The 24,294-nt window shown below is 35.5% G+C and overlaps 1 protein-coding gene across 1 annotated transcript in view; it reads right to left on the bottom strand.

Annotated features, from left to right (window-relative positions):
• Nucleotides 1-926: 926 nt before the first annotated feature.
• ACTR3 (actin related protein 3) overlaps nucleotides 927-24,294 on the bottom strand; it is a 38,663-nt gene continuing 15,295 nt past the window's right edge. Inside the window, exons 2-12 of the mRNA XM_070948273.1 lie at nucleotides 19,788-19,843; nucleotides 14,776-14,900; nucleotides 14,271-14,381; nucleotides 11,473-11,568; nucleotides 9,923-10,030; nucleotides 8,984-9,127; nucleotides 7,085-7,258; nucleotides 5,318-5,410; nucleotides 4,300-4,425; nucleotides 2,768-2,851; nucleotides 927-2,088 (exon numbers count right to left, since the gene is read on the bottom strand). Of these exons, the coding sequence (XP_070804374.1) occupies nucleotides 1,993-2,088; nucleotides 2,768-2,851; nucleotides 4,300-4,425; nucleotides 5,318-5,410; nucleotides 7,085-7,258; nucleotides 8,984-9,127; nucleotides 9,923-10,030; nucleotides 11,473-11,568; nucleotides 14,271-14,381; nucleotides 14,776-14,900; nucleotides 19,788-19,843 (1,213 nt within the window). The 3' untranslated portion in view covers nucleotides 927-1,992. The remainder of the gene's footprint in view (nucleotides 2,089-2,767; nucleotides 2,852-4,299; nucleotides 4,426-5,317; nucleotides 5,411-7,084; nucleotides 7,259-8,983; nucleotides 9,128-9,922; nucleotides 10,031-11,472; nucleotides 11,569-14,270; nucleotides 14,382-14,775; nucleotides 14,901-19,787; nucleotides 19,844-24,294) is intronic.

Raw genomic sequence — 24,294 nt, 5'->3', positions numbered from 1 at the left:
TTTCTGGTGAGTTTATTTGATAATCAGAGTTAGATACCAAAAGGTATCTTCTGGCAAAAATCTATGACAATTTGCTATCCTAGGTTCCACGAGGAAATCCACAAAATAAATCTTGGTATTGTATATGATACTTCACTTCAGGCTACATATAGTTCAGTCTGTGATACTATGAAGAAAACCCTATTCTTTATGAGACAAGTGTTACGATAAGACATAAGGAATCCTGACTTGTGAATGAAGTCATTTATATGCAGCTTCCAATTTCTGCTTTACTCTTTTTTTCACATCAGCAGGTAAACCAACCACTATGGGCATAGTTTCATGGGACATCCAAATTTGGATTATTATTTTTTCTTCCTTCCCTTCCCATTTTTGTCTCTGCACTTTTTTGTTTTTGTTTTATTTTTTCTTATTTTGCATTAGTTTTTTTATCTCTGCATTTTTAAACTTCAATAAAAACTATTTTTTAAAAACTTAGATTTTGAGATGGATTTGTAAGCTCTTAATAAACCCTAGTTCATAGTTTATTATGCTTGTGTGAGCATATCTAACATAATTCTAGATTCAGGTGTCATACTTGGTTATAATTTTGTTCAGACATTCAATATTTGTAAAGATGGATCACTGCCAGGATGCACTTAAAAATCCCAGTCTCCGGTTATGACCACCGCACACTTACCCAAAAGTTTAAGATGGAAATTTAACTATAATTCTGAATGATCAGAAACTTTCTCTGTTCAAAGCTTCCAGTCAAGGAGAACTTTGTCATGACATTCAGTTAAACGCAGCAATACTTCCATTTTTACGTACTCTACATATTTGATATTCAGCTCCACCAGGTCTGCTTCTGACTAAACATACCATGTTTATATAGTTCTTATACTTGTTTCTCTTGAGTTACAGTATCAAATCTGTGACACAAGACGCCAGGAATGCAACAGCTTTATTTACCAAAATCTCATGAAAAACATATATTTAATTAGAATTACGCTTCTAAAACTGCATTATGCTATTAAATAGATAACACACCACTTGCATACATGTATCCCCTCTCATCTTTTCCAAATTAGGGAGTGAGAAACTGTAATTGCAGATTAGAAGGACCTTCACAAATGATTAAACAACGAAATTGAAAGGCCTCACATGAATATTAAAAAAGAATGTTGTGTCTTTATTGGAATGGTGGAATACACCCATTTTCATAATCGGAATATTTGGTTGCAATTAGAAATGACACTACAGAACTGCAATACTTGTCCAACAGTCTTGCCTTTACTTTCCCGCCCCTTCCCCAAGCAAGAAATAGAATGAAAATGCACCGAATAATCAGAAAGCACTAGCAGGCATCACTTAATCCAAGATTCTAGTCCCTCAGGTCCAAAAGCATTTGCCAAGTTGCATTATGTATGGAATGCAAGTGGAAGATTGGTCATATTTTGACATTATTAGAGATTTACATGATGAAACTCCATGTGGGCATTATTAATTTTCACATTCCCCTCCAATTGGTCACTGGTGTTTTTTCTTGTCAAATATTAACATTACTTTCAATCACTGATATTTTTTTTCTCAATGTATAAAAAAGTAGGAAATATAAACAGGCTCTTGCATTGTACACAATTAAGAGTACAATAGAAGAATTATAGAGCTGACTATCTACAAACCATCAAATCCCATCAAATCTTGGATATTCCATTAATATACAAAATATTAGGGCACAAAAAGAACAAAGACCAACTCCTTTTGTTTTGTTTATGCACAGCTTCAAATATTTAGTCAAAAGAAAAAAACACTTTGAATTGTTTTGGCTTCCCACTATATCAGCATGTTGAGACAGTTATTAAAATATTCCTGTTTAATTGTGTTTGGTCTTTTTTTTTTTTTTCTTATTTTCAAGTCACGTTTCTTATCTTAATACCGACCATCCAGACAAACAAGCACTGAGAAAGACCATTTCCTTGCCTCGCTAAACTCAATCATTAAATGTCAGATTTAAGACATAACTCCAAAAACTGGGTTGTGACGACAGATGCTAGGACCAATTTCTTCATAATCTTTTTTGGTGTGGCATACTTGGTAGAACTCAGGCTGAAAAAGAAGACAAAAGAGAAATTTAATTAATGCACTGGATCATATTGCAATTTTATATTTATTAAAATAAACATTTTGTAAAAGGACCAAAAAATTCCGTAAGAAAGATTATTGTATTAACATTATCACAAATGATGCTGTTACCTATAAAAATAAATGTTTCCAATTTTTGAAATGAAGATATAAGCAGTAAATTGGTGTTCTTGAATATTGTGTTCAGTTTTTATTGTACATTTGAAGGCTAGGTGCATGGAACTCCAGAGTAGAAGGACCTGAAGTTTTAAAGTCTTTTCCTGTATTCTCAGGAAGTCATCTCAAATGGTTTGAGGCACTCACTACTCCTATTAAAAGTCATGAACTACTCAAAGATTTCCGTGTTTTTCCCTGCTTGAAAAGGCTTAAAGCCAAATAATGTAACCTTCTATAAACTCATAAGTCTTATAGCTTATCCTAGATAAAAGTGCTATCTATCCCTATTCTAAAATTTCAGAATATCATCTGGACCAGGAAGAGATAAAGATACTCTGGGCAGTTCCCAATCAAAGAAATATTAAAGAAAGTTCTTTCTGAATATTTTTACAACATTTATTGTAATGCCTATTACCTATTGTAATATTGCAATAACTGTTATAGTGAACCATCTCTTCAGATTCCTTTTCCATTTTTGTAAACTTACTGTGGAAGCCAGCATTGATCCTCCAAACCAAACAGCGTATCTTTGCATATGATGAGTAATAACTTGTACATCAATAGGTTTTGGCTATAATGGAAAACAAAATCAGTATAAGATTAATTCCAAAAAATGTACAAGTCCACTTATACAAAATTTACTATATTGCAATATTACCTTGTATAAAAATAAATGATTTAACATTATTCCAAGGAATAAAACACAGTTATGACTGTACCATCACTTCTATTGAGAATATATTTACACAACTTTAACTCAATTTTTATTTAGTTTTATTTAATATTTGTTTTAATTCCACTGCATTTCCATGGTAAAAGTAGTAAAAATAATTTAGCAGTTAAAGTTTAGGAAAGTACCAAGTCACCTTTATTAAATTCATTTATAACAATTTATAAAAATAATATAATAGCAATGTGTTTCTTAAATTCTAATAAATCTCTTTTAAGCTCATCACATTTTTTATTGTAATCACCATTTATTTAGAAAATACTATTCAACTAAATACTGGCTATTCCTAATATGCTGCTTGAGTCAGAGCAACATCCAGAGCTGAAACAAAATAAAATCTAGTTTAGTACGTGTTAGTAAAGACCAAAATGAATTTTTAAACAAGAAAAAGATTCTCAAAATTAGAGATGTGCCAAATATTTCAATTTGAACTATCTGAACCTTGAAAGGGCATTTTGAGCAGGTAAGCAGGTAGGTTCAGTGTATTTGCAGCTGGTTTTCAAACTTTAAACACTTTCAAAATGTATAGAACAGGCCATTACAAATTTGCAAAATTGAGATGCTTCAAATTAACCTTATTAAATTATTTCTGATACTTGCTTTGTAGGGGATAGTACTGAAGCTTCTATGGCAATTTCTTTCATAATAGAGAATGAAAACTTTCTTTGAGATAGATGAATTAAATGGACTGTTGCCTCACCAAGCCTAGAGGGTCTATAACTCCATAGCTGGTTATTGCCAATATTACCTCACTAATACTTTCAGGCTCAAGCAATATTTAATTGCAATTGCTGAATAATACTAAAATGAATATGCTTTTAGTATCTGCTTTTCATGTTTTCGGATATACATTATCCATCAGAGATATTGTAGGGCCAATAAAAAATACAATAATTAAATAAAATAATAATGAATAAAATGTAAACACTATCAAATAATGAGGTAAAATGAAACTGAGCCAACAGGAAAAGGTGCAGAGAGAAGATGAAGTACCCAAAGCATGAGGTGACTAATAGATCAATTGCCTATGAATTTCTGAAACACCAAGTACTCAGCTGCCTGCATTAGGTGGTAAAGATCACCACTTCATCGCAACTGTTCATTTCAAAAGCACAGATCTGAGTACTTTCTACAGCAATAAAAAAAGTTATGAAGATAACAAGGAAAATCAGATTAATACTACTATTCAGTACTATAAGGACGTTGTTAAAGGTTTCCATTCCAAGCAAGCATTTAAATCAGAGTACCTGCCAACTACATCAATGCATTCTATTGTCTAGGAAACAAACCTTCAGTCTGCCACCACTCAGTTCTTCACTGAGTTTCAGTCTAGCATCCACAGTCCTTTTCAAGTCCCGCTGCAAACGCCGTCCAAAATCCCTGAACATTGTTGAGCCTCCAGAAAGGACAATATTCTGAATTAAAATTGCACAAACAAAATCAAATCATTTATGCAGCAGTGAAACTGAGATATTCACTTCTGGAATTAGGAATAGTGGTAATAATGACATTTCTAACCAGTCATAAAAGACAGAAAAACAGCTGCAATTTCTATACATGTGACCTGTTCACAGACTTTATTTCCTACATAGAAGGCAAAGTTGTATCTTTTAAGTAATGCGTTGAGCAATCTTAAAAAGGGAGAATAGTGTTGCTCAAATATGCTTTCACCAATCAACAAAATTTAATTTTACAGAACAAAAGCAAATCTTAAAAGTCAGGCAGCAGCTGAGAAGATTCAGTTGAGATAAAATGACCTTCTGTTGACAGAAAGCATTTCCAAGCTGGCTAGCACAGTTATCCTCAAGGCCCAGGGGATTCCTGTGCAAAGGTCTCCAAGGAGACATTTATTCTGGGAAGGTCAGAATCTAGAGGAGATCACAAAAACTCCTTTTAAGTTTCACAAACTAGACTGGCCTGCTGATCACATGACAACTGATTTCAGCAGTTTGTCTATGTTTAACTATGACTAAAATGTTAATTCCTCACATCAATAAAGTTGTACTACATCAAATCATGTACAAATTCCATCAGACATAGTGGAAGACAGTACAAGTAAAGCAATAAGCAGAACCAGCTAATATCAAGCTCAATTGTTAATATCCCAACATTTATATCAAATGATAAATATAACCCCCATGCTTTCAAATATTATTTTTAGTTATCTATATTAAGACTTTTTAAAAACTCTGCTTTTATCTAAAAGAGAGGGAGGGAGATTCTTAGGAAATAGAAAAAAATAGATGCTTTACATCTAGCAACATCTTTTTACATCCATACTTTCTTACCTTCTCTCATTTGACTAACCTTATACAGTGGACGTCTAACATCAATAGGACAGTTCTGAATAACTTCATCTACTACTTCTGAGATGGGCTGTGTGAAGTCTGGATTAGCAAACTGAAAACAGAAGTAGGTATTCCTATTATTATTGTTGTTGTTGTTGTATTTTTACCTTGCTAAGTTTCTGTCTCTTTTAGGATGGTGAACATATCTAATACTCCTGCCTTCTGTTTTCTCTACAACCACCACCCTGGAAGAGTGATCTGATAGAAAATGACTAACCCAAAGTCACCCAGACAATTTTCATTCCTAAAGCAGGCCTAGAACTCACAGTCTCCTGGTTTCTAACCTGGTGCCTTGAACAATCCCACATATTTTTTAAAAAATAGAATGGAATGATTAGTATAGATTGTTCTAGCATCCTCAAGAAAATAAACTAGAAGAAAGATGGAATAAATTTAACAACTAGAGATAATTAACCCAAAATTAAATGGGAAGCAATGTATGAAAAGAAATGGTGATTTGGCTAGGAGTTTTATATTAAAAATGGCATGATTTAAGGAAGAATTATTTCTAATTAAAAGGAAAGTGAAGTTAGAAAAGTGAAGGAAAACAAACATCCACATCTTCAGCCTTGTTTTCTGTTATAATAGGCTTGGAAAAGCTTTTTGTGACTGTATCTAATATGTCTAAGACCATTGTGGTGAGGTAGTGATATAAAATAGATAGGACCAACTTTTCTGCAGGAATAGCTTTGGGTTATGAGGGAAAATACCCTGAGCTGTGGTGGCGCAGTGGTTAGAATGCAGTATTGCAGACAAATTCTGCCCACAGTCTGGAGTTTGATCCTGACCAGCTCAAGGTTGACTCATCCATCTGAGATCAGTAAAATGAGGACCCAAATTGTTGGGGGCAATATGCTGATTCTGTAAACCGCTTACAGAGCGCTATAAAGCACTATGAAGCAGTATATAAGTTAAGTGCTATTGCTATTGCTAAAATTTGAGCATTTCCCTCAGCTTTTTTAAAAGCTCTGTTAAGGAATTTTAGAGCTTATACTAGATTGTTTTCTTACCTCTAAATAATGGAAACCATGCCACCAATTTTCAGCAATTGTGGAAACTTTAGGTCAATATAGCTCTAAAGTATCCAGTTACCCATCTCTTAAGATATATATAAATGTAGAGGTAGGGTTTTTCTTTCAAACATGTAACACTTCAGATAAACTTATCTTGATCTAGGAGGATGCAATTCAGCCCTTCAATCATACCACATCAAAAGTGACTAACAGTATCATTATGATTTAAAGCAAAATATTCCAGCTTCATAATACAGATAAAGGGATGTGCTTAATCATGCACACAGAGGTGGATCGCAGGGCCACACAGAACTGCAGAGGGAAAACAGAATAGAAACATTTGTTCTGAGAGAAAAAGCGCACTTGTAAAGGCCAGATTCAGCCCACTGAAAGCCAGAATGTGTCCTCTGATCACTTTCCTCTTTCTATTTTGCCTGCTGTTATCTTATGCTGAACAATTCAGAGTCCACCTACACATCTCAAATGCTAAGCAATGAATCAAGCAGTTCAATATAAAAAAATGGCATCAGCTGGGAGAAACATTTAACCTTACAGCTCAACATAAAAACTACACTGGTGATATAATTAAAACAATTCACAGGAGGAAGAGAGATACACCACTGGTGTAGGTTTAAAATGTAACAACCATCCCCTTTTACTTCAAATATTATTTAGAAAGAATTCACACACACATATAATATGCTTCAATTTACCTCAGGATGAAAGAAGATTTCTGGCCCTAAGAATCTTTCATAGCCAACATCAATGGTAAATTCTTTCTTTGAGATAGCATTGATTCCAGTATATTGTTTAATCCACTTGGTACCATCTACATCATATTTATTAAATTCTTTCACTAAGTCTGGACAGACATAACTAAAACGTTCCTGGAAAAACAAGAACACACATTTATTAAAATGACTAAATATCCAAGCTTTCTATCTGATCTTTTTTAGATATAACAGGACTAAATGTTTCCTTGAAAAATATGATAGAGACTAGTACTTATTTATCAAATTTCTACTTTGCCCATCTCAGCTACCAGTAAAGTGACTGTGGGCATTATACAAATGGCATAAATGGGAGGATATCAAAAACTAATATTAATCACCTATGTTTAGATAATTAGTACTTGGATTCTTAGTATAGATACATTTTATGCTTTGTTAACAAAATGTATAGAATCCAGAGAGCCTGAACAGTTTTAATTCTTTCAGCAGCAAGATAGTAATGGAAAAAATCCAATCATACATATTGTTGCTATAGTAACATACTGTACAATTGTATAACCAAATACCTATCAATAATAATAGATGTGTTTGTGGGGAAATATAGACAAAGAACATCCAGAAAAGGAATGATAGGTCTTCGCAATGTAAAACCAGAAATCTATTTAAATTATAACATATAGAAGAAAAAATAAGTTGCTGGCTAATTACCCTCTCAGTTCCTAATATTAACTATTTTACATTTATTTATGGATTAGCCATAAAATCTATCAGACTTGACAAGTACCGTATTTTTCAGAGTATAAGATGCACTGGAGTATCAGCTTAGTTTTTGAGGAGGAAAATAAGAAAAAAAAATCTGTCTACCAGGTATTCATCTGGCTAGCGTCCTTAATCTGGTCAGCTTCAGCACATTAGTTTGCTGTTTTTTTATCCCCTGCTTGGGGATAAAAAACAGCTTCTAAGGCACAGCTGAGAGGAAGCAGCAATGAGAAAAGCAGGCTTTTCGACTCTCCGCTGTGCGTTAACAAGGCGCTAGCGAGTGAAGCGATCTCCATGCTTTGCTCCAACTTTCAGCTGTTCTTTAGAAGTTTTTTTTTCAGCCCTAACTAGGCGCTAGCCAAGTGAAGCCTAGCTAGGGCTGAAAAAAAGCTTCTAAAGAACAGCTGAGAGTCGGAGCAAAGCATGGAGATCGCTTCACTCGCTAGCACCTCATTAAAGCACAGTGGAGAGTCAAGGGAGCAGGCAAAGCGGGGAAGATCGCTTCACTCGCTAGCGCCTCGCTAGCACCTCGTTAGGGCTGAAAAAAGCTTCAAAAAAGCTACATTCGGAGTATAAGATGCATCCAAATTTTCAGCCTCTTTTAGGTGGGAAAAAGATGTATCTTATACTCCCAAAAATACCATAATTAAAATTAACTTAATGATGTAAAGCAATTATTGACTTACAATAAAGAGTTGAACTCAAATTATTGTAACCAAGAATTGTACAAAGAGTGAGTATCATTTTGGATGAAGATACTGAACCTATTAAAATTTCCACTCTTCAAAGGCAGCTCTAGTTAGAAAGTTGTAGTATACCCAAGCATGAAGGGAATCTTGCTACAGGGAATGTAAATGCTTTGAAAATGTTAAGTAATCCAAATAAATAAGGACTGTGCCATTTCTGGTGCATCACAAAATCTTGATGCAAGTGCATAATTGTAGAGTGGATTGTCATTTTTGGGCTTCATTCCAGTTTGCTGTGAAGGCTGCTGGATGGCACAGAATATACCTATGCAAAGTCAGGGTTTGCATTTTAATATATCTATTTGCATTTGGGTCTTAATAAATAAATATTAAAAATATTGCTGATATATCCATTTACATTAACCAAATATATTACCTTGACTGCTTTAGCAGTTTCCAATGATTGCTCTGGAGGGATTCCTACTTCTCGTTCTCTTAGCAGTTGCTGAATAAAGTAAGTTATATCTCGTCCAGCTATTGGAATATGTTTGATACAGCTACCAATTACATAACCTTCAGCCTGGAAATAAAAGAATGTCCTCAGTGACAATCATAAAGACTACCTTTGATCTTCTTCCCACTGGTGCATTGCTGGACAGGAATGTACTTGACACTGTACCTCATCAGAACCAATTCTGATGATGTTACACTAAGCAGATGAAAAGATAAAATTCTGCTCATCTAATAATCCTTCCCCTCACTCCCTAACTTATGTTCAGAGTTAATAAAAGTAGCAAGACTTGCATTTCATAGGGCTACAGATCACCTGTAGGGCATTTCAATAATGCATTTGTACCCTGCCTTTCTATTTATATAACTTTCAAGGCATCCTACAGCACAATCTAATAATAATATCTAATATAACTTTCTCAAGAGTGAGAACACCAAAACAAGTATTTCAGGATTAGCATTTTCTATGTCATGAAATTTTTGAAGACCATAGCTTTTCAACAGGTATACCAAATGGTGTCTTTCTCATGTTTTAGACTTAATTTCTATCAGCCACAAGTATGGAATTTTAGGAATTGTTAATGAAATATCTTGAAGACAACAGGTTAACTATCACTGAAATATTTTAAAATAAAATAAACAGGCTGTTTAAGTGCCTTATAGTTTGCAAACTAAGAAAATGTATTTCTTAATACTAGTTAAAAATAATAAAAGTGTTAAAATTTTGCATTTTGTAATTTGTAGGGGATAGTTACATAGCTCTGAACTCATAAGGAGAAGGCTGAAAACAAAAGATTGTGCTTTCCATAATAATTACAGTATTAGGAACTGTATTTTAATAAACGAAACTGTAATTATATCTTACCACAGGAATGACATGAGTGACACCATCCCCGCTATCTATAACCGTTCCAGTCAGTGTTCGTTCTCCTACTTGTCTTGATGTCCAAGATGCAGCTAAAGCAAGGACAGCCTACCAAAGAAACAGTATGAGCATAAGTGTTTCATAATCTCCAGAAAATGAATACTACGAGACAAAATCATACAATATATTTATACTGCATTACATAGCCCAAGAAAATTATACACATTACAAGAATAAAGTGAAAAAGAAAACAAAGAACATATAAGAACAGATATAGTTTGTTAAATTTTAAACAATTGCAGCAGCACTACAGAAAAGAAAAGTAGAACTCTTCTTAAATTCACACTCAAGCATTGAGACAATCTCAGTAGGTAAAGTATTGATGGAAAGCAGCACTATCCCACTGAAGCTACATTAATTTCAGACTGGCTGAAAATACAATATTCTTTTTCATGTTATCTTTCTGGCATAAAGTGATTGCAAATATGATGAGTTCAGGTATAAGAACTCAATACAATACTGTGTTAAGATTATCCTTTGTTAAGAAGTGTAATATACATAGTCAATAAATATTGATAAGAAATGTTAATAAGTCAGAATTATGACTTAAAATAAAAATTATCTTCAACTGCAAAGCAATGCCAAATGTCTTGTAAATGTTAAACAAAAAATAAATCCTATCAAAAAAAATACTGTGGTAGCAAACCATGGACACACTATAGAAGAGTTAAGTATAGAAATAATAAAACTATAGGCACCATGCTGCTCTTTCATCCAATAAACACTTATTATAAGGTGCTCTATATCCTGAGAGTAGGCAGAAGTGAAATTCTGATTGACAACTTACATAGCAATTGCTGTGCTAATGATCATTCTTTCCTCCAAGAAGCAGAGTTCACAGACAATTATAGATCACATAAAACAAAGACAAACTATACTTTATGAGATGATTTTGCTCTTACCTCAATTTGATAGAAAGTTAATTTGTATTACTTTATGAAATTCTACATTAGTGTGATTTGCACATTGGTAGTATTTCCACACCACACCTAATCATAAGAGGCAGTTAGTGCATTTTGTACAGAAACTATTAGCCACCCCTCCCAAGCAGCATCACTAGTGTTCATTGTTTAGTTAAGCATGCTATCCAACAAAAAGTAAAAGACAGGACTAGATGTCCCATACTAGGAACAGTGATTTATGTATCCCAAATTAACAGTCAGAAGAAAACAAAGATAAAGGAGTGCGTTTTAGTCATTTACAAACCTAGACTTTACAAAACTTTATATTATACTTCAGAACATATTTAGAACATTTCCAAATGTGTGAGTTTCATGCAAAAGGCCTCTCACCTCAAACTGGGTGATCTCATTGTTTGTCCAGTGGGCTAGTTGGGACATAGCACGAAAGAAGTTCTCATAAAATTACCATTATCATTTAGGTCAGAAGAAAAGTTCTAAGTGCAGCTGATGCAGAACAGGCTAATTATGTAGAATCCACATAGTTTCTTAAGGACTATTACTTAATAAAATCAGAACTCTACATCTCACCTGAACAGCAATGTAAAGCCCAGGAACATTGAAGGATTCAAACATGATTTCAGCAGTATATTCCCTGTTTTCTGGAGTATTTAGAGGAGGTTCAGTCTGTGAAGAAAAAAAACTATTCAGCTCAATCTAATCTACTTTCTGTAGGCCATGTAATATTTTTACCTGAATAATTATCCTTCATTTTACTTGTTTTGATAGCTTTACAGGATCTAATATATCCAACACCACAGATGAACTGATTTCCTACTGAAAGAACTGTAACTTCCTAAGTATGCTTATTTTTCCCCCACAAAAAGAAAGTAGTGCCTGTAAATACAGAACACTGTTGTCCCATTATTCCCCGACATTACTTTCTCAAACAACAGAAGAACTCTGTTAACTCTCTTAATTCTGCTAAGGAATTACATACAAATTGGAAACTTTGTTAATGTCAGTGAGTGAGGAAAAGATTTAATAGCGAGACAATACATCTTACATAATTTCATGAACATTTTGTCTTAAAAATCAAGACTGCTCCTGAAGAATTCTTTAGTGAGCTAAATGAGGTCAGCAATTTTATGTATTTTTTCATATACTGCAATTATGTATTTTATTATAATAGCCTTACAGCCATTAAATACTAGGTAAATTCCAACTTTCTTCTCTGATCTGGCTTCAGAAACTACAAATATTATTTCAAGATTTTAAAGCTATAAAATGCAGAAGCATTTTAGAAGAGTACTTTAGGTTGGTTATTGTCACAATAATTGCTATAATTATAGATATGGAAGGGAACAATTGGGTTACGGAGTCCATCTGCCTCCTAAATAGAAAGAATCCAAATTCTCTGATTAAAGAAGGAATGCATCCTTGATAAATTACCTACCAAACTTCTGCTTCAATAAATCCATCAAAGGGAAGCTCTCTGAACTGGCTTTGTTTGTTAAAATTTATGATTATAAATGTCTTAATAATAGATACCTTTAGAAACAGTTTCCCCAGATAATTATTTCCCCCAAAGAATTATTCACTTGGTATCTGTTTTATGAGTTTGTTTTTTATGTGTTCTCAGTGTTATAGCAATAAGACATACCATGTTTCCCTGAAAATAAGACATCTTATTTTCTTTTGACCCCTGAAAAAAATTATAGGGCTTCTTTTCTAATTATTGACTCATCTCACCGCCACGGCACCAACAGACCCACCCGCAGGAGGCAGCTGCCCGCCCACTTCTGCGGCTGCTTGATTCTGCTTGTATGCATCGCCCCTGGCCTCCATTTAATCGGGATTAATCCGGAGCTCTGTTATCGGATGTAGAGGGCTTTCTGGAAGACATCCGAAGGCAAAACGGAAGCCAGGGGGTGCCACACACATCAATCCAGAGCAAGTTTCTCAGCTACACAGGGGTTTCCAGAAGGCTCTTACGGTGAAACGGAGTTGGGGGGGCGATGTGTGCAAGGAGGGGCAAGTAACCGCAGAAGTGGGACGCAGAAAAAGTGGCTGCAGAAGAAGGCAAGGCAGGTGTTGGGGTGTGCGAGGCCTGGTAAGGAGAGCAGTCTATCCCTCCATTCCCACCCTAGCTTAATTTTTACCTCCCCCCACCCTCTGCACCCCAGGGTGGGCGGGGTCTTAATTAGTGCTAATTTTGGAGGTAGGGCTTAATTTGAGCGTATGCGTTCAAAAACATGATAGGGTCATAATGGCGAACCTGTGGCACGCGGAGCCGTATCAGTGGGCACGTGAGCTCAGCTTTGGTATGCATGCGTGCACGCACCAGGTGATTTTCAGGCCTTTTGGGCCCACTGAAAATCAGGAAAAAGGCTGTTTCCAGGCTCCGGAGGGCTTCTGGGTGGTGGGGAAGGCCGTTTTCACCCTCCCCAGCCTCCTAGAAAGGCTCTGGAGCCTGGGGAAGAGCAAAAAATGGGCCTACCGGGCCCACCGTGCCACCGTGTGCCAAAAGCGGGGGGAGTGGGAGGATTGCATGCATGTGCAGTGGGGGCGGGGTGCATAGAACTATGGGTGTGGGCACATGCGCGAGCAACACCCCCCCCGCACGCGATGACATAAAGGTTAGCCATCACTGTGATAGCCGAGAGCCGAGGTGGCGCAGTGGTTAGAGTGCAGTACTGCAGCTACTTCAGCTGACTGCTAGTTCAGCAGATCAGCAGATCAAATCTCACCGGCTCAAGGTTGACTCAGCCTTCCATCCTTCCGAGATGGATAAAATGAGGACCCAGATTGTTGGGGGCAATATGCTATTTAGTATACTGTCTTTGGTGCAAGCTGCCCAGAGTCCTCGGAGAGTGGGCGGCATAGAAATATGAATAATAATAATAATAATAATAATAATAATAATAATAATAATAAGGCTTCTTTTTGGGGTGAGTCTTATTTTAGGGGAAACACAGTATTTTCAGCACTCTCTGGGCAGTTTATAATGTCAGCATATTGCTCCAAACAATATGGGTCCTCATTTTACCAACCTCAGAAGGATGGAAGGCTGAGGAAACTTTGAGCCCCATTAGGATCGAACTCCAGGCTGTGCGCAGTTTGCCTGCAATACTGCATTCTAGTCACTGTGCCCCCAGGGCTTAAGCTGTGAGCCTACCTTATTTTACTTTGCTGTACCACATTTTTTAATTTTTATTACAATGTAATTTTGTATTATATACCATTTTGTTGTGCTGTAATATATATCAGAGGTAATACTTTTCAGCCTTTGCTCAATTATCTATTACACTTGTTTTTACAAATTAAAGGATTTGTTCTACTTTGAGTAATCAGTATCCTGATTACTTCAAATCCGATTTTATACTCACCAAAAGAAAATAATGGTCTTCAGGTTCTGCCCTTAAATATTTAAAGATAACTTGTTCCATAAATCTCTCCATCAAGTCCCAATCTTCAACTATGCCATGGCGAATGGGCCACTGTTTAAAATGTGCACATTGTTAAAAGAATACTAAATTTAAACTTATGGTAGAATCACATAAATATGAATAAATATAGAAGGCGGCCTTTAACTTTGCTCTGGCTTATTTGTACTGTTAAGTATAGAGTTTATATTTTTACATGATACTGCTCTTTTTAAATTAAATCAATTATCATAACTTGTTTTAAAATATACTAGTAAGCATCTTAAAACTTTATCTTAACCTGAAATATTAACATACTGCTGTTTATAATAAATTATATGATACCGTAAATAAAGCATTAATTTGTATGAGGAAAATTAAGTTCAAATTATTATTCATCCCTGAAAGTTAGACAATCTTTCTTTCTTTGCTTAAAAAAGAGAAAAAATGCCACTTTTTATTTTAATACCTTTGTTGCATATGTGGGTTTTTCTATTGCTTCATCCCCGATAAAGAAGTCTAAGTCATCCACACCTTTCATAACCCTTCTTTGTGCCTGATCGACAACTTTGGCCGATTCCTTAATGGCAATACCTTTATTACAGAAAATAAGAGCAAATTACAGATAGAATTATACCCTTAATTTTTAATAAAACATTTATTCTTCTACAAAGACTTATTACTCTGAAGGATATTACTGTTGATATGTTTATCCAGTTTTCTAGAAAAAATAAATTTCAAATACAAGTCAACCTTCTACTTAAAGCATCACTAGAATTTGGGGGGGGGGGTTTACTGCAAATGTCCGTTAAATCTGAGTGTTATTTTTTTAAAAGTACAAAAATTTTTTACAAAGCTCATAGATATGGGTAGAGTGTTAAATGTTTGCCTGAATCAAGCAGAGTTGAGAGATAATAGCATTCTGCACAGAAGTACTAGAACCAACAATACAGACAAATCAGAGGTGGGTTTTACATAATTTTACCACCGGTTCGCCGTAGACCGAAAATGCCTTCCACACGTACGCTTTGCTTTTGTGCGCGGCTTGCACGCATGCGCATGGCTTAGAAAACATGGCTAAATAGGACATCATAGTGCCGGGGCAGATGGGTAGGCACCACAGGTCACCACTACTGGTTTGCCCAAACCAGTCCAAACCAGCTGAATACCACCAGAAACAAACCTTAGTGGCAATGGACTTTAAGAGATAAAGCCAAAGTACAATTCTGGTTTTCTATATTAAACATTCAAATTGTAATTTCACTATTTCCGATTCAATAAAAAGGGCTTAAATATAATGTGCTTGTTGTGGCTCCGTCCTCCGAGCCTATCTTATCGGAGGAAGAAGGCTCCGAACATGAAGGAGAGGAGCCGGCCAGGCCTCCCTCTCCAGGCCCCTCCTCTCTGGCAATGCCTCAGGTGTCTGCTGAGGGAGAGGAGATTGACCAGGAGCCAGGTGTCTCCGATGACAGCGATGGGGGTGATAAGTCGTTCCTGGATCCACGCCAACGAAGGCGAGATAAACGTTTGCAGCAGATGAGGCGGCGTGCCAGGGATTAAGCTGAGTCACTGGACCACACCCCACAGGCTATATAAGAGAGTGTGGTGGCCATTTAGACTCTGTGACGGACAAAGCTAACTTCTGGCTAGTCACTTTGTACAACGCCAAATCTGCTGAAGGTTTCATGTTTGAGCTGGATTGTTTGGAAAACTGTGTGTATTCGTTGGTGTTATCTGGTGGAGGAACACTCCCTCTTCTTGTAGTAAAGCACTTGGCAGACGGTTATCGTATTGCTGCCAAGTTCCTGATAACGAACCTTGTGTGAGTATTCTTTAACCCCTGGCTGGCTGTTTGTGTGTGTGGGGGGACGGGGACAGAACAGTGCTTCAGATATATAAATGAAGTAGAATTATAATTTTTTATGCCAAACACAAGGCATTATACCAGAAATACAGCCTCATGACGTTTATATAATACCAGTTATTTTATAATAAATTCTTAGAATATTGTTTCATGGAGCTTTCTTCTTATTTCTTAACTTTCTTTTGTATAGCAAATATTTATTATCCAAGCTCTGTTTGTCAAAATGTTCACTTTACATTCTAAATATGCATAAAAATGCATAATTATAAATCAAAAAGTACTGAAGCAGTTTTTAGAAAAGAGATCACTGAGAATTGACAACCTGATGGTATATAATCAATTGATCACTATAACCAGACAAAACTTTCATCTTTAACCCAGACCATTAACACTCTTCTTTAAAACATGTAAATAATAAATAATATTCTGAATGGACAGAGAATAGAAATAACAATATATTAGAAATAATAATAAAATAACAGAAATAATCAAATTATCACAACACTTGATAAATTATAAATCTATGGAAGGACAGACTGCCTGAATTGATTATAATCCCTGTGTTCCTTCCTCCCCCCCTCCCTTCCTGGCCCTTCACCAATGCTGAAATACATTATCAGATTTTATTTCTCAAGTGCACTACTAATGACACTTGTCTATTTGTCTGATTCTAGATTACAGAAATAACAAGGTATCATATATAAAATATAAAATTTGGCTGCTAAATCATGCAAGTTCTTTGGCTAGTTAAAATATTAAAAAAGAAAAGTAGCACTGAAAAACAACACATCTGACACTATGAACTGAAAATTATATCTGGATATTTTTTATTTAAAAAAAAGGTTACCATGGTGTTTAAAGACAGGAATTATTCATGCAATATAAAATGACTGCCTTGGATTTATGCTGCATGAGAATTTTAAAAAGCCCTGAAACAAATATGATATTTTAAGTACTTTTAATGATTAAGTCATTACTCCAATCTCTTAAAGATAATTAGTAAAAATGTAAAGGAAGCTTATTAAAATAAGTAAAATATACAAAAGACTACATATATTGTTGATGACTTTATAATCTATAAATGGTCAGTGTGGTGAATAAAAAATAAATTAGCATTTTCAATGACATTGAAATGTCATATATTAAGGAAAGATTATTGATAATATGATAATAACAAAGAAAACAGGCTATAACATATTTTCCGAAAAATATTCTAGAAACTTTTAAATTTCTTGTTAACTAATGTGTTGTTTCTGCAGTAAAATATATATCCTGACTCACAGGCAATATGGAAGTGATTTGTTACTGCCTTTTTCCAGTGTATTTTTTTCCAACATCCCAGTTATTGGAAGGGGAAAGACTCTTGAAATCCCTTATCAATTTAATCCAAACATGTTTAGATTTAATAAAATGAGTAAAAGTGGATTTGAGCTTGCCACTTGCTATGCTATGTATGCAAGGCATTACTTAAGACACTTATGATAAATGATATGGTTAGTAAAATGTTACAATGAATCATGGAGACAAAAGGGCCATGGAACAAAACCCTCTGCTCACTTCAAGTATTCAAATTAAAGCATCACAATAAATGACTCTCTAGACACTGTAGGGTCTGCCACAAAATACTGCAAGAATCCTTATCCCATAACGACATTTTTAGGCCAAGTATGCTTTTTCATCATTTCAGAGTTTGATATAAGCTGGATGGCTATGTAAATATTTAAAATAAAATAATAAAATAAAATAAATCAAAATAAAATAAATTTAGGACAATATAAGAGCTTGTTAAGGGGTTCAACCAGGCATCATTACCCATAATCACTCCAGTTCTCATTTTCAAACATCCTGCAGTTTGTGGTAGCACTGATCCTGTTCAATTCTCACTTTGTTTTTCTTTTTCTTTTGTTTTCTGATTTATTTTGGGATGGTCTATGTTCAATGTAACCTTTTGAATCCCTGTATCTTTTACTTCAGCATACTGTTTCTTCTCTCTTATTCACCAGTGGCCACATTCTGACTTCTTTCAGCATTTAACTACTTCAACTCACCATCAACTCATCATCATGAGCCATGGTGACACAGTGGTTAGAGTGCAGTACTGGATACTACTTCTGTGACTGCCGGCTGCCTGCTATTTGGCAGTTAGAATCTCATCAGGTTCAAGTTTGACTCAGCCTTCCATCCTTCTGATAAAATGAGGTAAAATGAGGAGCCAAATTGTTGGGGGCAATATGCTAACTCTGTAAACCGCTTAGAGAAGGCTGTAAAGCACTGTAAAGAAGTATAAAAGTCTAAGTGCCATTGCTATTGCTACCAAGGAAAATATTATTTATCCATCAAACAATGGCATGACATAGCCCCTTCTCTTGCTTCTCATACATTTGTTCCCTGTATTTTTTGTAATTTATTTTGGCATGTTTAATAACCAGGGATAGGTTAAACTAAACTGTTATGAAAAACTACATAGAATGGCATCTCTTTAAGCTCATAATAATATATTAGTAGTGTATTTATAGGGGAAATTAAGGAAATATTGAATAAGGAATGCCACGTGAGCACGGAATGAAGTTATCATTTCATTGACAGTCTGAGAATGCTGAAGGAGAAAGATGTTGATTAGTTGTATTCTGAATGACAGAATGAAAAAAGCAATGGCAATTAGTATAATTATTCCTGAATTTGTCTTCAAGAACCAAAAAATCCCCATATTTAATTTCATCAACTGATGTCACACCTCTTTAGAATAGTAGTGCAAAAGGTAGATATAATCTGTTCTTCCCTGGAGAGAAAGAAAAGAGAGAATACCTCCAGAATATTTATTGTTAATGTTTCTTAGCAGTTCTCCCCAGAATACATCCAAATTCCACATGGCATTTAGAAAGGAAAAACCAGAAAAGGCTTCCAAAGATAAACAGCTATGCAGACAAGGCAAACCAAAGCAGCAATTTAATACCAGCTGGTTCCCACAGTAGAATAATGCTGTTACTAATCCAGAATACTCAAGCACCAAAAAGAGGAAAGGGGAATGATAAAATCCTGGTTCAGTAGAAGAGCCAAGATTGCAATTCTCCTGACAATTGATAAAACTTTCTCATTTAATCATCTTTTGTTCTAATCGCACCTGCTTCTATTTATTAGTCAGTGAAATGAATTGTCCTGCTCCATCAAGACTCAACTAATCATTCAACCAGTGCCAAACTACCAGAAAGGATAAAAATTTCCAACAGATAGTTAGTTTTGCTCTATATCCTAATCAGAATAACTTTGGCTAAAAGACATAGTTTTATAAAATAGCAAAAGGGGGCTTAAATGAACTCAATACTAATGCCATTACATATTTTTTCAGGTTTTTCCATTAGCCAAATAATACAATGATCAAAAAGTTCACTGGGAAAATAATATTGCCTCCTTATAAATTCATACATTATGTAAATTCTAAGTGTATCTAGTAATCTGAAAACACATTCAAAGTGGTTTCAAAAAAATCTATCATGTACAGTATAAAACCTCATTTAAATGGAATTTCAAAAGTATGAATATTCTTAAAACTGTGAGCTAAATTAAGTGACAAATGCAGTTACATCCTTTAATACAACAGTGTACCCCAAAACACTTACATGAAGGAATGATGAACTGTGGCTCTGTATTACCAGCATATCCCAGTTTGGTATACCTGTAAGACAAAGCAACATAAACAAGCTACTTTAAAAAAGATTAGCAAAACTGCAGTATTTACAAATCAAAGTCACATGATCAAATATTAATGTATAAAAATATTAATCAGAGACACAGTCCCCTCACTGAGAGTCATTAGCCTAAATCTTTCAGGACTGTACTGAAAAGGTAGTGCTGATGCCAACTATATATCTGCCAAAACGATACCCATAAGAACTGGGTAGAAGTCCATATAACTGCCCATAAGTCAGGCAGCACAAGGTAATATTTTTGTTCCAAGTGACAATGCTAAGATATACTGAACACCTTGTACTGATTAATTATCTGACCATAACAACAAAAAAACCCCTATTAAAACAATAGAGAAAATAGTAGGGCATATTCATAATAAACTGTCACCCTTCCAATTGATCCCAATCTCTTCTAAATAGTCTATTCTCTTCAAAATGGTCTTTGATATAAAAATGCTATCTTGCTAGGGATATGCAGGTTTATTTCCTGCAAGAAATTTTCAGTTTTGTTGAGTGAATAGAGTTTGCAATCAAAGCAAGATATGTCTTTAACAGCTAGTGCACTATTCATAGTCTTTTTTTAATCAGAACTCTATGGAATCCAGTGCTGTGGAGTCGGAGTCAAGGAGTCGGAGTCGGACTCAATTTTGGGTACCTGGAGTCGGAGTCGGAGGTACAGAAAACTGAGGAGTCGGAGTCGGAACATTTATCTCCCGACCCATAGCCCTGACAGTTCTGTGGACTCAGAGTCGAGGAGTCGGAGGAAATTTTGGGTACCTGGAGTCGGAGTCGGAACATTTATCTCCCGACTCCACAGCCCTGAATTGGAATCTTCCATACCTTATCATAGAATCTAGTTGTTAAAATGTGCTCTGGTGAAAAGCTAGTCTAAAAGGTTATTAAATACTTTTCTATTTGGGAGGCTAATTTGTGACAGATGTGGTATCATCTTGGGCAGCAACATCTGAGACCCTTTCTTTGAAACTTTTTCTTGGACTTGGGCTATATCTATTCCAATAAGGGAACATTTATATATCTCCCACATTTCTGACTTTATATAATCATTGGGACTATTTTGCTGCTGAATAACTTATTTATTAGAATTAGAGAACCAAGATAGCTATGGTTGCTAAGCTGCCTTACAGAATTGACACTGACTGTAGCTGTTAAAAGAACTCCTTGTGAAATGTGGCAGCCAGATACAGACGTAGTAAGGCACACCCACTCAACCATGTTTAAAGCTTCACTGCAACTGAACAATCAAGTTTTTAAAAAGCTTTTCCTTTTAGAATACACTAGTCTAATGGGCCATATACAGGTAGTCCTCGATTGAACCAAAAAATTATGTTGCTAATTGAAACATTTGTCAAGTGATTTTGCCCCATTTTACATCTTTTCTTGCCACAGATGTTAAGTGAATCATTGCATTTGTTAAGTTTGTAACATGGTTGTTAAATGAACCTGTCTTCTATATTGACTTTGCTTGTCAGGAGGTTGCAAAAGTTAAAGTGTATAGTATAGTTTATTGAATAGCCCGAAGGCCTTTTCAAACAAAACAGAAAAGAAAAAGGGAAAAAGATAAAACAGTTACAAAAATAGCAATCTAAAAATATATGATGGATGACATTAAAATTTTACAATATCAAATTTCAATAGCTAAGTTGCCAAGACTAGATAACCCAAATAGGATAGCTCCTCTCTGAGCTCATCTTCCTTACAATCGATAAAATGTTTTTTGATATAACTGGCTCGTATTGCTGTCATTCTTTTAAGGTATCGAGTGATCGCTCTTACCAGGGGAGGAGAGTCAGCCCTCAACAGAAATGCTAATTTTTGGCTTATATTCCAGTGGGGAAATTTATTTATAATTGGGGACAGATATTGTTTTCTTACTTCTTGATAGAGACTACATTCAAATATTATATGTGCCGTGTCCTCCACGACGTTTACCCCACATATGCATATTCTTTTGTCATATGGGATTTTCTGATAGCGGCCGAATCTAACGTTGGTATCTAGAAGTTCGAATCTAAACTTAACAAATAACTGTCTCTCCACTGATGGCATTTCTAAATGTAAATACTTTTCCAGAGTAAAAGTTGTTTTAACTGCTTTCAGCAGTTTAAGGGAATGATTAGTTGAAAGAGTTGCCATGTCCATTTGCCCATGTATATCTTTAATCCGTTGTTTAACTTGGTTCAGTGTGTCACACAACGGGAACCCTACGCCATATTGGTTCAATATTTCTGACAGCCGGGTTAGCCAGGAATACCTTTGAGGATTTGAAATCTGCTGTTCCTCTAGACATATTTTAGGGAGTCTGCTGGCATCCATCTGGGTCATTTTTAGCCAGTAGGCTACCGCCCTAGTGATTGTATAGATGTACAGTGAGAAATGTCCCAATTCAGCTCTGACAGCTGCAGCTGAAGTGGAATTGTTTACCCCAAGCATCCTCCTTAACAAATTATTTTGAGTTCTCTCTAATATGGGGGCCTCTGTAAGACCCCAAATTTCAGCACCATAGAGCATGATCGGAACAAGTTTAGCCTGAAAGACTTTACGAAGAGGTAAAATGGAGGTTGGTTGGATTCGTTTACTTAATTTGGATACAAGGCTTGCTCCTGCTCTGACCTTTTGAGAAAGGTATTGATGGTGCGGAGTCCAACCTCCTGCACTGGAAAAAACAATTCCGAGATAAGTATATTGGGTAACTTGCTCAATTTTTGTGTCATTAATCTGCCAATTGTGCTTTTTATTCTTGTTGCCAAAGACTAAAACTTTTGATTTAGCTACATTTATAGTCAAGTGGTTTGCAGTACAGCTTGTACGTATGAGCTTGTCAAGAAGTCTCCTCATTCCTATTTGGGTTCTAGAAAACAACACTAAATCATCGGCATACATTAATACGTTAATAAATCTAGAGCCTATTTGGGGGGGTTGCAAAAGTTGATCACATGACCTTAGGACCTACAGCCATCATAAATATGAACCAGTTGCCAAGCACCTGAATTTTGATCATGTGACCATTGGGATGCTGCAGTAGTCGTAAATGTGAAAAATGGTCACAAGTAATTTTTTTCAGTGCTGTTGTAACTTTGAACGGTCACTAAATGAACTGTTGTAAGTTGAGGACTGCCTGTAATTAAAACCACTCCCTTATGAATTATTGTGAGTCATCATATGAAATAGGCAACCACATACAGGGAGTTTTTTAAGTGACCATTTGAAATTACAACAGTGCTGAAAAAACTGACTTACAAATAGTCCTTGCACTTATGACTGTGGAGCGTCCCCACGGTCACATGATCACCATTTTTGATTGCAGCACACGGGGGGGGGGGGGTTGTTACTTATCGCCATTTCTGACCTTCAAACTAATGAAGTCAATGGGGGAAGCCAAATTCACTTAAAAACCATATGATTCGCTTGTAAGTCCTGCAAATAAATAAATAAATGTGTCTTGAGACCTGGCTGGTTTTATATTTCTAGCCCCACATTAACAGTCTGTTAAGGAAAAAAAAAAAAAGACAAATATCTTACCCCCCCCCCTAAGAAATAGAGGAATCATTATTCCACTACTGAAATCAAGTGTTTCAGTTACAGCCTCATCATCTTCTGTCATTATTAAATGCCGTTCGAGTGAAACTTCCCATTTAACTATGGAGTTTGTGAAATAAATATGGGTCAATTGCTTAACTCAAGTTTCCTCACAGAGTTCTTGATGTAGTGATAAAATGAGAGAAGCTCTCTCTTTGTGCCTTTGTGTCTTTTCTTTGAATTCCCAAAGAAAAGTTAGAATATAAATGCAATAAACAAATACCATATTTTGCTGAGAGGCTGGAAATTTAAATAACTGTTTCCAGGATTGCTTGATATTTAACACAGTGTTAGTTATAAAGCCAAAAATTCTCAACGTGTGTCCATAAGCAATGTACCTTACTACAGTAGTGGCCAAAATTGTGGAAACCTTTTGGGAAAAGTGTATTTTTGAGGTTTGATGGCAAATAACACCACTTTTTTTTTGGGGGGGGGGGGAGTAGTACCATAAAATTATATATCAAATGGAAAGGTAATTTAATCAAGAATGTAATGCTTTTTAACCTTTGTTTGAGAGATAAAAGTGGCTTTTTTGTGGAATTCTAGATTTTAGGCCAAAATCCTACGGTCTGCACTGAACAGTCCTTGCACTCCACATTTGCATTGTGCCATTTCATCTTGTATACACCCAGATGATTTTCTTCTGTCACGTAGGCACAGTCTCTTAATTCTTCTATCATCACTTGCTGTTGTGCACCTTTTCCTGCTTTTACCAGTGTGGTTTTGTAGTGACTGAGTCTCCTTATACCTCTTCAAAAACTTAGAAATGCCACATTTCCACCAATTTTTCTACTAATTTCTTTAACCTTGTTCACTTAATAATACTATTTTACATCACCTT

The sequence above is a fragment of the Pituophis catenifer genome, unplaced genomic scaffold (assembly GCF_029215685.1).
Source record: "Pituophis catenifer annectens isolate HBS135680 unplaced genomic scaffold, rPitCat1.0.hap2 SCAF_1, whole genome shotgun sequence".
Classification (NCBI taxonomy): domain Eukaryota; kingdom Metazoa; phylum Chordata; class Lepidosauria; order Squamata; family Colubridae; genus Pituophis; species Pituophis catenifer.
This window is presented reverse-complemented; position numbering and strand designations above follow the sequence as displayed.